This window comes from Biomphalaria glabrata, chromosome 8 (assembly GCF_947242115.1).
Source record: "Biomphalaria glabrata chromosome 8, xgBioGlab47.1, whole genome shotgun sequence".
NCBI classification, from domain to species: domain Eukaryota; kingdom Metazoa; phylum Mollusca; class Gastropoda; family Planorbidae; genus Biomphalaria; species Biomphalaria glabrata.
In genome coordinates, this window is record NC_074718.1 from 7,435,232 (window position 1) to 7,448,207 (window position 12,976).

The 12,976-nt window shown below is 37.0% G+C and overlaps 1 protein-coding gene across 2 annotated transcripts in view; it reads left to right on the forward strand.

The window, feature by feature from the left end:
• The window catches only part of LOC106078068 (leucine-rich repeat-containing protein 74A-like), a 38,132-nt gene that overhangs the window by 2,048 nt on the left and 23,108 nt on the right, over nucleotides 1-12,976 (forward strand). Inside the window, exons 1-2 of one of the 2 annotated variants that reach the window (XM_056039154.1) lie at nucleotides 8,378-8,520; nucleotides 12,192-12,960. In XM_056039154.1, coding sequence (XP_055895129.1) covers nucleotides 12,228-12,960 — 733 coding nt within the window. In that variant the 5' untranslated portion in view covers nucleotides 8,378-8,520; nucleotides 12,192-12,227. Of the gene's footprint in view, nucleotides 1-8,377; nucleotides 8,521-12,191; nucleotides 12,961-12,976 lie in introns of those variants that run through there. The other variant, XM_056039153.1, reaches the window with a different exon arrangement.

The following is a 12,976-nucleotide window of genomic DNA, read 5'->3' on the forward strand; positions in this document are numbered from 1 at the left end:
AATGTGACATGTAAACAGACGATAACAAATTTAAAAAAAAAAATAATAAAATTGGTTTCAGAAATTGCTAACTCTTGTTGTAATTCCTCAATTGGAAGTGCAAAAAAAAAATTAAATCTAAATGTATAATACAGTATAAATGTGAATTGAAAGATAGTATGCACAGCTAGCTAGCGCATTTTTGTAAGTTGTATATATATATATATTGTAATGCGGCCCTAGATAGGAAAAGGTTGCCCACCCCTTCTCTACATAATAATAAGGTGTTTGATCCTAATCACTTAGAATTGACATTTAGGAAAATAATGGATTTTAGGGTAGAGAATTATCTAGTTTGATTTTCATATACTTGTACAATACTCAGGTAGTATTCCAGAAATGGGTTGTTGGGGGTCAGGGATATTTGATATTGTGTTGATTGTTCTGGGGTAGAGGATACTTGTATCATTTTTCTGTCTCTAGTGGTTTCAATGGTTAGGTAGTATGTCTTTGACATTAAATAATATTTCTATTTTTATTATTATATTTTTAGGTTAATCACTTTTCAATTGTTTATGATTTAATACTAGTGAATTATGAGAACTTACAAATAAAAACCTATGAAAAAAAAAGAAAGCCCACAAAAGAGGCAAGATGGCCCATAAAAGAGGCACATAAAGCCCAAAAAAGAGGCAAAGAAAAGAGGCCTAAGGCCCACGGATTCCTATGATGATAAAGCTAAAATTGAATATCTCAAATTCTGATGTTTCCTTTTTTTAAAAAAAGAGAAAAAAAAATATTTATTAAGACAAGTAAAGAAAAAGAGAATGATGCAGAACAAATAATTTTTATCTAATATGTGATAAATTTTAAGTGGTAAGAGACAATTGAGATGAAATAATTTGACCAAAGTTGAACCTTTTTTTTTTCAACCACCATACTCAAATTAAGAAACAACAAAAAAATAGACTTAAATTGTTTAGTCCAGAACTGTGTTTAGAATCCATTAGTTCAGAAGTGTGTCTTAGAATCCATTAGTTCAGAAGTGTGTCTTAGAATCCATTAGTTCAGAACTGTGTCTTAGAATCCATTAGTTCAGAAGTGTGTCTTAGAATCCATTAGTTCAGAACTGTGTCTTAGAATCCATTAGTTCAGAAGTGTGTCTTAGAATCCATTAGTTCAGAAGCGTATCTTAGATTCCCTTAGTTCAGAAGTGTGTCTTAGGTTTCATTAGTTCAGAAGAGTGTCTTAGATTCCATTAGTCCAGAAGTGTGTTTAAGATTCCATTAGTTCTGAAGTGTGTCTTAGATTCCATTAGTCCAGAAGTGTGTTTAAGATTCCATTAGTCCAGAAGTGTGTTGAAGATTCCATTTGTTCAGAACTGTGTCTTTGATTTCATTAGTTTAGAAGTGTGTCTTAGATTCCATTAGTCCAGAAGTGTGTCTTACTTTCCATTAGTTCAGAAGTGTGTCTTAGATTCCATTAGTCCAGAAGTGTGTTTAAGATTCCATTAGTTCAGAAGTGTGTCTTAGATTCCATTAGTTCAGAAGTGTGTCTGAGATTCCATTAGTTCAGAAGTGTGTTTTAGATTCCATTAGTTCAGAAGTGTGTTTTAGATTCCATTAGTCCAGAAATGTGTTTAAGATTCCATTTGTTTAGAAGTGTGTCTTAGATTTCATAAGTCCAGAACTGTGTCTTTGATTGCATTAGTTTAGAAGTGTGTCTTAGATTCCATTAGTCCAGAAGTGTGTCTTAGATCAGATCCCATTAGTCCAGAAGTGTGTCTTAGATCCCATTGGTGAAGAATGTGTCTTAGATTTCATTAGTTCAGAATTGTGTCCTAGATTCTATTAGTTCAGTATTCTGTCTAAGATTCCATTATTTCAGAGGTGTGTCTTAAATTTCATTAGTCCAGACATTTTATGCATGATCTAAAGCTATTTTTGAGAATCTATGAATATAGCCTAGCTGATACAGTGTATTGAGTTCTCAAGAGTTTTGTTTATTACCATTTCTGAGTAGCGATCAATTTACGAGTGTACAATAAACTTTAAACTACAGAGGGAGAAGCCATTAATGTCATGTTCAAGTGACGTTCAGATAACTAAGTTCCTCTACAAGCAGGAGGTCTTCAGTTGTGAAGGTATATTCCGAAAGGACTGACACACAAACATTTTGACGGAGACGTGGAAAGATACTTTAACCAGGACTGTCTTTAAATCATTTGCCAAGCGTACATAAAATATCTGCCTCTCTTTAGAGTTAGAGGAAAGACTTATAGACAAGAAGTAATATCTCAGGGAGGGAGAAATGGGAGGGTAAATAATATACTTAGGGCTCCTTCTGTCTCGGAAGACAATGGATGCGCCCATGATTAGTCACTGATTTGTGGTTTCGTCTTGAGACGGGGCAGAAGACTAATAAAGCCAATTCTGACGCAGCATATTTTCGCCACAGTTTGTGCATGTAGATGCATCTGTTTTAGGGCCAGCTGATAGGACTGAGAGGGAAAAATAACATTTATGTTAAAGGAGAAAGGACTTTTAGAGATATTTATTGTTCGTTGTATGACGTAATATTTCTCTTTCTGTCTCTTTCTATCTCTTTCTCTCGTGCCCTCTCTTTCTCTCTTCTCCGTTCCTCTCTTGTCTTATACTTTATCACCTCTCTCGTCTCTATTTACTTTCTTTTTTTCTATTCTCTACAGGTTTCTCAATCTTTTCTTTCTTCTTTAATTCTCTCTTTTTTCTCCATCTTTCTGTCTATTTATTTGTCTATCTATCTATCTATCTATCTATCTATCTATCTATCTATCTATCTATCTATTTATCCATCCATCCATCCATCCATCCATCCATCCATCCATCCATCTATCTATCTATCTATCTATCTATCTATCTATCTATCTATCTATCTATCTATCTATCTATCTATCTATCTATCTATCTATCTATCTATCTATCCATCCATCTATCTGTCTATCTATCTATCTAACTTTATTTTTATTTTATTATATTAAATATCTATTTAACTAATTCTCATAAACTATTCTAGAAGTGACCTAGCATTGATTATTGTAACACTTCTATACTGACAGAAAATCAATATAGATACTAGATATTGGAATACAACTCTAAATTTATCACATGTAAACAATACATTCCCTTCCCCCTCCATCTCGCACTGAACCAGAACACAACAAAGTATCATATAAAACGATAAAATAGTCACATAATCTCAAGCTGTTTAGTAGCACCTAGCCTTTATTGCACAATTGTGTAAAACCATTTTGTCAATAATGTGTAATAAACTGATTGAGATTCAGTCACACATGAGAGATAGATTAAGGAATCATGTTGCCCGATTATTTTTTTTTCTGGTTGCCCTACCTGGTAATTGATAAAATATTACGAGACATTGTTGTAGACAGATACAGTAGATGTAGGTCACATAGCGCTATATATTATGAGACATTGTTGTAGACAGATACAGCAGATGTAGGCCACATAGCGCTATATATTACGAGACATTGTTGTAGACAGATACAGTAGATGTAGGCCACTTAGAGCTATATATTATGAGACATTGTTGTAGACAGATACAGCAGATGTAGGCCACATAGCGCTATATATTACGAGACATTGTTGTAGACAGATACATCAGATGTGGGCCACATAGAGCTATATATTACGAGACATTGTTGTAGACAGATACAGCAGATGTGGGCCACATAGCGCTATATATTACGAGACATTGTTGTAGACAGATACATCAGATGTAGGCCACTTAGAGCTATATATTACGAGACATTGTTGTAGACAGATACAGCAGATGTGGGCCACATAGAGCTATATATTACGAGACATTGTTGTAGACAGATACAGCAGATGTGGGCCACATAGCGCTATATATTACGAGACATTGTTGTAGACAGATACATCAGATGTAGGCCACTTAGAGCTATATATTACGAGACATTGTTGTAGACAGATACAGCAGATGTGGGCCACATAGCGCTATATATTACGAGACATTGTTGTAGACAGATACATCAGATGTAGGCCACTTAGAGCTATATATTACGAGACATTGTTGTAGACAGATACATCAGATGTGGGCCACATAGCGCTATATATTACGAGACATTGTTGTAGACAGATACATCAGATGTAGGCCACTTAGAGCTATATATTACGAGACATTGTTGTAGACAGATACAGCAGATGTAGGCCACTTAGAGCTATATATTACGAGACATTGTTGTAGACAGATACATCAGATGTAGGCCACATAGAGCTATATATTACGAGACATTGTTGTAGACAGATACAGCAGATGTAGGCCACTTAGAGCTATATATTACGAGACATTGTTGTAGACAGATACATCAGATGTGGGCCACATAGCGCTATATATTACGAGACATTGTTGTAGACAGATACATCAGATGTAGGCCACTTAGAGCTATATATTACGAGACATTGTTGTAGACAGATACATCAGATGTAGGCCACTTAGAGCTATATATTACGAGACATTGTTGTAGACAGATACATCAGATGTGGGCCACATAGCGCTATATATTACGAGACATTGTTGTAGACAGATACATCAGATGTAGGCCACTTAGAGCTATATATTACGAGACATTGTTGTAGACAGATACAGCAGATGTAGGCCGCTATTGTATGGCGACACTCTTGTTTCCGCTGTTGAATTCCCTCAGTCTCAATGAACCTTGACGAGTCGAAATGAGTCCTGCATGGCTGCACTCTCTACACTTGTAGGTTTGACCAATCCTTCTAAGATTTGAAACTACAAGCTTGCATCACAATCTTGAAGACAGAAATTAGGATGCCATAGCTGAGCAGTTGCTGGTAGATGAACACTCTAATCCTACTCTGGCCGTTGTGATCAGTGGCGAAGCTAGGGACCCGTAGCCCAGGGCGCAAGAATACCGTGTTAGCCCTTCCCACCCGTTCACCATGGAAGTAGGTTGTATGATGTCTATGCAGGGCTGGATTTAAGTGTGTGAAGGGCAGAGAGAGGTTCCTGGGCAGGATTCTTGTGGAGTCCCCACCATTTTTTCCAAACTTTAAGGATTATCCACTTATGAATAGTAATACCTAGAATTGAAGGCATGCTAGATTTTAGAAGAATCAAAAAAAGAGCTTGTAAATTTAATAACAGTTTCATTTTTTAAAAAATTAATATGCTTATTTTAGTTCATTTTTTAAAATTAATATGCATATTTTAGTGTGTTTTTTTTTAATTAATATGCATATTTTAGTTTTTAAAAAATTAATATGCTTATTTTAGTGTTTTTTTTAAATTTATATGCATATTTTAGTGTTTTTTTAAATTAATATGCATATTTTAGTGTTTTTTTTTAAATTAATATGCTTATTTTAGTTAGTTTTTTTAAATAATTATGCATATTTTAGGTTGTTTTTTTAAATTAATATGCTTATTTTAGTTTGTTTTTTTAATATGCTTAATTTAGTTGTTTTTTAAATTAATATGCATATTTTAGTGTTTCTATTTAATTAATATGCTTATTTTAGTTGGTTTTTTTGGAAGGGTAGGGTACTAGGTAGACGCGCTGCAGTAAATCAGGAGCTGCAGTTACATAAGATTATATTATTATATAAGATAAGATAATATAATACGAGCATTCTAGCAGATACTTCTTAATCACGACACTATTGCCAGCCGACGTAAGATTTACAATGCTTGAGGTAAAAATCGCAAAACATGTTCGAAAAATAAACTTTAACGTTTTTGATCCGTCAAATTCGGATTTTTTAATTTTTTTGTGTGGAGGCCACTTTATTGTGGATACCCCGGGGCAGTAGCCTCGCCTGTCCTCTTTGAAGTCGACTCTCTTATGGAGGTGCGTCGTTACAACTGGCTCTATTAATCATAGTTTCAGGCGCAATGAACCTTATCACGCCATGATTGCTACGCAACTGTTTATGATGCAGTTTGAGAACTTACAATCTCATTCCTATTTATTTTCCAATTTCAAGTTCTAGAATAAACTTTTTTTTTTCTTTTATAGACAACTGAAAAGGGGAAAAAAAAAGTTAGATGTCTGTCTTTGACAGTTGCCCCTATTTCCCAGGTGTGAAGTTAGGGGCATGTACCTGGACTATGAAAGAGACAAGTGATTGACAGATTTGTTGTGTGTGAAGTTAGTGAACGAGTCTAACCTATTTATTAAGTTTCACCAGACTTCACTCTGCTAGTCAAAGTATTGGCATTTCTCTTGTGTAACCAATGTTTGTTTAACTTCAAGTCATTCTAAGCTCTTAAATTATTGAAAGTATTTGTTTCAAAATGTATAGTGAAGCTTTACTTTTATTTTGCTTTTTAAAAAGCTTATATAAAATCATTCTGTCTGTCTGTTTGGTAAAAAAATTATGACCACGGTATTTCTCCCACACCCATTCTCGGATCAAGTTGACACTTTACACAATTAGTCTTTTGTTCCTAACAAAACATGACTCAATTTAGAAATATTTGTAATTAATTATTTTGTTTGATATAGAAAAGGGAAATAAATTCTACATTATTTATATATACAATGTTAAATGTGGAGTTCTTCCCCCTTACATAAGGTGTTTGTTTTTTTTCGTCTTTGATGCCAAAAAACAATTTATCTCAGTTGTTGCTAATCCACAATATCAGAACTGGATTTAGCCTTGCTCAGGCCCTAAGCTATTTGAGGGCCCTAAAAATCAATATAACATAATATCCATGTGCTTTCTCTTCAAATCAATATGGGGTGGGGGGGGCCCTAAGTAGAGTGGGAGGGGGGCCTAAGCTAGAGCGTATGTAGCCTAGAGGTAAATTCATCACTGCACAAAACATATGGAAAAAAAAACAACAAAAAAACAAGCAAAATGCAAAAAAAAAAAAAAAGCTTATATTAAGTATATTCATGCAATTTCATGCTTTTAGCTTTCTCAAAACACTATTATCCTATCATTTGTCTGGACCAGTTGGAAATGGGTATGAGGGAGAAAGAACGAGGTATCTGGTTGATCGTTTTATAAATTATTTTTTTTTAAAGGGAACGACCTGAATTCGAACTTGTGGGCTAAAGTCTTCTCAGGCTTCTCAAGTCAACGCGTTAACCACTCTGCTAGCGAAGAGTCTATGAACATGGAAGATTGTATCTATTGTTTGTGCTCAATAAGCCTCAGACAACAACCTAATATACATTGGGATTAATTCAGCTTAAACCACCACTTCAGTCAAGTACTGTTTCTTTCCCTTGTTTGAGATTGAAACAAACAAAAAGCTATTACCAATAGTTAAATAACTAACTGTTTGTTTTGTTTATTTTTCAATTTAAGTTTCGTGCTGTCATGTAAAAGAAACAATTGTGCACAATTAATTCAGCTTTATCTGAGATTGGGTTTCGGAGAAGTAACGCGTACAAACTTTTGGCCAGACAGACAGACAGACACAGAGACAGACACACAGACAGAGAGAGTGAGTTGATTTAAGCTTTGTAAAAATAGAAAAAGAAATGATAGACTACAATTGGACGTAAAGAAGTAATTGGATTTTTATCAAGAAAAAAAAAACAACTGTTAATTTAGCCTAATGCTCGTCTAGTCATCTAATTTATGAGACTTCTTCTACTTGAGAAAAGATATGTACAATCACTAGATATCTGTAGAGTCAAATCTTTGTCTGAAAACATTGATTCCTTTTCGGTCCTAAGAAAGTTGGGCCAGGATCAAGAAAACAGGAATACGCCTTTGATTGTTGAGGCTTAGTGCTAATGACTAATCGGATACTTGTATCGTTTTATTGTAAATTTTAATATCGCTAGGTCTCGTTTGAGGTTTGATGTCATTTGAGATTGTAAACTTCGCAAATCCCTATATCTGGACTTGCTTTGAGAGTCAAGCTTGTAGACTTGAAGTTTGCAAACCTCCGGATTCAGCTAAATCTATATTCTTGTTTAAAGCTTACATGCAAACTAAAAAATCGAAAGTCAATTAAAAGAAGTCAATTTGTAAGGGAAGACAAGAGAGACATGAATGACGCATTCACAAAACTGTTGACAGAACTCGATTCAGCCAAACAAGAAGCGAACATGTGTTCCATACATTTGTTCCATAGCTACAGTCCATAGATCGCGATTGTTTCACTTAAGGTCGGCCAATAAATAGACTCTTTCACAGACAGAGTCATAAATATAGATATATCATTCATTCAAACTATTTTTAATATCTTAACCCTCCCCCCCCCTTCTTTTGTCCACGGAACTGTGAAGCCAGGGGGAAAACTTTATAATTGTTTCTAGATATGTCCCGTTCCACATGACTTGCTCAAGACTCAATGCCAGGCGGTTAAGTAATAATAGTGGTCCATACGTGGTTTAGGTTTTGATACTTTCACAGCGTATTGGATTTTTAACTTGCCAGTATTTACACGGCTTGGTTCAAAGTTTACACTATAACAGAAATTGTTTGTTCTTGTGGGGATCGTTGATACTGAAACCTGTGAGCAATGTGCTATACGGTAAATAGTTAATACACAACTTGTATTGTAATGTATCTATTTATCGATATCAATTTATCTATATATCTTTTTTTTTAAAGTCTTTGGGCGTTCATTAAAAAGTACGTCAGCTGCAACGACGGGCAAGGTTTGAACAGGGGACTATCGTAACGACAGTTTAAATCACATATCACTCAACGAGTCAGCCGTCTGCTGAAAATGACAATCTGACGTTCTTACTTTTTTCTCTGCTCATTAAAAAAAAAGTTTAAAGTTTTATCTTTCGGATCTTGCGATCTATTGGGCAGATGATGTAAAGGTCACCTCCTTCTGTGGCCTACGGTTAACGAGGGTGTCATGTGGCCATCACAACGACCAACCGCCTTTACTTTTACCCAACTAATGTCAAGTTCCCATTAGACGATGAAACCAAGGACATTCAAAATCCCAGTCTTCACCGGGCCCCCAAGTGCTTTACCACTCAGCCAACGCCCCCCCCCCCTTTCTGTTTAATTCTACCTAATTTTTCTTTAGAATCAGTCTACCTCAACGTTAGAATGAGACAGTAGACGGTAGAGTGAGACAGTAGACGGTAGAATGAGACAGTAGACGGTAGAGTGAGACAGTAGACGGTAGAATGAGACAGTAGACGGTAGAGTGAGACAGTAGACGGTAGAATGAGACAGTAGACGGTAGAATGAGACAGTAGACGGTAGAATGAGACAGTAGACGGAAGAATGAGACAGTAGACGGTAGAATGAGACAGTAGACGGTAGAATGAGACAGTAGACGGTAGAGTGAGACAGTAGACGGTAGAATGAGACTCAGATGAAGAGACCAACGCAGAAGAAAGACAAACAGATAATTGACATGAGCAATGAATCCTTTTGTAGACATGGGACAATGTAGGCCACTTCCTTTCCTTACTTAATAGTTCTACTGCTAGCACTTTTTTTTAAATTTCTAATCACTAGATTTGACTAGATAATTCACGAAGACAGCTTGCTATTTTTTATAATGGCTAATTAGTGGCTGAGCAGTAAAGCGCTTGGCTTCTGGGTTTCCGGGTTCAAAACCTGGTGAAGACAGGGATTTTTAATTTCGGGATCTTTGGGCGCCTCTGAGTCCACCCAGCTCCAATGGGAACCTGACATTCGTTGGGGAAAGTAAAGTCGGTTGGTCGGTATGCTGGCCACATGACACCCTCGTTAACTGTGGGCCACAGAAACAGAAGACCTTTACATTATCAGCCCCATAGATTCTAAGGTTTGAAAGGGGACCTACTCATTGCTAAATTAAAAACTATGAATATTTTTTTCAACTTACGCCAGACATACTATTGCACTAATATAAATCGCATTCATTACTGGAAATAAATGTAAATTTCGGAGTATATATTACATAGCTTACAAAAATGTTAAGTCAATATCAGGGGAAGCTATAAAAAAAACAAGCTCTTTTAAAAGTCCTTTCCATCCAATTGCATCCTATTTAAAATGTTTGTCTTTACGAAAACATTATATTGAGTATTTCTTACTGAGAATCAATGGTTAAAACGTTAGTAGAGATATGATAGAGGAGATTCAAACCCAAAACCTTTATACTGTCAGTTTGTTTGTCTGCTCATGCTTTGCCCCTTGCGTTTTCGCTCATATAGTTTAAATAGTTTCTATCATTTCAAAACATCATTCCCTAAGACAATACGTTATCATTAGAATATTTAGATATTGTCCTCAACGATCATGGAATTAACGTCTTTGGAATTGTGTTTGACCAAGACCGATCCTTATATAAGGCCTAAAAAATTACCTGCGACGGCGAAACCTACGGGCAGTGAAGACCAATATCTCGTTGCCACGTCATACAGACCTGTGCCCAGGCAACGAGCTATTGGTCTCCACTGCCCACAGGTAGATAAGTTGTAGGTCAGTGTACAGGCCTTCTCTGACGATTGGTCTTGTTTTGACTGCCTCTCAACCTTATTGTTGTTTGTTTTGCATACAGCGGCGTAACTGGGAATTTGCGATCATTCGGGGGCTCGGGAGTGTTGACCTCTTTGGGGGCCCTGCATTTTGCGTAATGTTTAATATTTAATTAAAAAAAAATCGAACTCTCATTTGGGGGCCCCCCTCAAGCGGAGGCTCGGTGGGATTTTCAAATTCTCTACACCCCCTTCCTCACAACAGCTACGCCACTGTTTGCACGTTCCGGATGCTCCTTCGGAATGGTAAATTCCCAAGCATCCCATAGTTGGACGCGAAAGGTTTCGAGCCCGGGTCCATCGAGACAACCCTCTTGTGTGCATCCCACTCAGATCCGGCCCTAACAATTGCGGGGCCCTATGTGAAACGGATTGCGCAGGCCCAGTCTGGGTAGGTATAAGGATAAAGAGTGAAAATTAAGACTAGTATTAGAAAATAAGGTATTCTTTGCATTACATTTTTATTAAAGAAATCTAACAGTGCCGTTTTTTTAAAAGACGTAAGATTGGCGTTTTTCATGTTAATATTTGTGTAGTTATTAACTCTTTAAGAAACATGAATTAGTTTTATAAGTAGTCAATAACCTTAATAATTATTTATTCACGTTATGACACTCAAAAAACCACTTGGAAAAGATGGTATTCCTACCGAAATCATTCCCTAATCAAACCACTCCATGCAGAATCGTAGTAAGCAAAACGTGCGCCCTTGGGCAAGTTACATTAATGGCGCCCCCTCACCCCTTAATTTTTTATGAGCATTACATAGAAATATAGCGTGCGTGTAGCGCCCCCCAAGATGGTGGCTATCGGGGCATCGCGCCCTCCTTGCTCACTACGCCTCTGACTCCTCGATCTGCTAAGCTTCTGTTAAGAACAAACAAATGGTCCCCCCAGGAATAAAAAGATTCAAACATAGTATAAAAATAACGGTGACAGCTCTGATTATATCAGTCACAGATGCATTTCACCTCTTAGCTTAGTTGGAAAGGCTTATGCAAGAGTAATACTGAAGCGGCAGCAAGCCTTGGCTGAACGGGCTTATCTGGAGTCGCTGTGTGGCTTTAGGGCGGGTAGATCCATAACAGATATGAGTTGATCATATGAAATTGTAACGTGAGTGTGATGATACGATGACCTGTTTAAGGTAGTAGGCCTTTTTCTATTAGAATAAGTTTTTGTAAATATACTAATATATATATACAGTATGGCTCAATTTGGATTCAGTCGAATATAACAAAAACAAGGCCGGACCAGTCTAACATGGCGTCGCATCTTCTTAGCAGATCCAAACCTTGTGGGCATCAGTTGGGAAGAGGCTGTGAAAGGTGATCCCTGTAATGATATCTTGTCGCGTGATGCTCTGAAAAAAAACGAGAGGACATAAGTAAGTTAATAATTAACACACCAGTAGGGGCCTTACGTCAAATTCCTAAGCCCAAACCCACGGGAACTTTGCTACGCCCCTGAACTCAGGCCCCCTCAGATAAGCGTTACTCTAGCCAGACATTTATTGTTGTTACTCAAACAAAGAAATATAAATATACGCAGATACAAAAGACAAATTCATGGGAACTATTGTTATGTATTGACTTTGTTTTCTGCTAACGTAAAGGTTATTATGGATTCTTATTTTCAATGATCACATTATCTTTATTGTTTCACAATTATAAAACAAGTTATTTAAAACATTTTTTTCGATAACTTTCAGATCAAGTTCTATGTCTTTCAGTAAACTTTGAAAAAAATGGATAAAAATAGTACTAAAAAGCCTGGCTTAACTGTCGGATTGAAAGGTGCCAGCAAAATGAAACAAGATCCGAACCCTAATCCGTCTGGAATCAAGAAAAATAAAAGCACTCCAAATTTCGCGCCAAGCAACGTTCACGATGCGAGCCATCAGCACGCAGAACCCCCACGTCAATTTCTCGTCACACACACCTCTGACAACTGGAAGATACGAAAAGCCGCGAAACAGGCGGCTCTGGAGGCGCAGAAGAGACAGGAAGAGGAAATGGCCAAGCAGAAAGCAGCATCCGAGTCACGTGATACGAAATCGAACGGAGATGACGCAGCGCTGACGCGGGAAAAGATTTTATCGCTAAAATGGCGGCGCCAGTCAGCAGACGATGTTATGCTGGCTAAGCGAAACAAGGACTCATTGCAAAACATTCTAAGCCAAAGAAAAAAGTCGTTGATCCCAGGGCTTCTTGGTTTAGAGAATCGCAAAATGTCAGTTGAGTCGGACGAGGTCGCATCCCAGGGATTAGATATACTAGAGGAGGACGTCAAAGATAAATCGGAGGAGGAGATTTCCTCAAGAAGAGAGCAGGAGGAGGACGATGCATCGTCAAACTCACTCAGTGATAATCTCGGCAACGAGGATGATGATAGATACTCTATACTATCTGACACGCCAGGACCGTCTTTCCTAGAGTTGAATTCTGATGACTTTGACACAGATCTAAGCGACGACGAAGGTATGTGTTGCAAGTA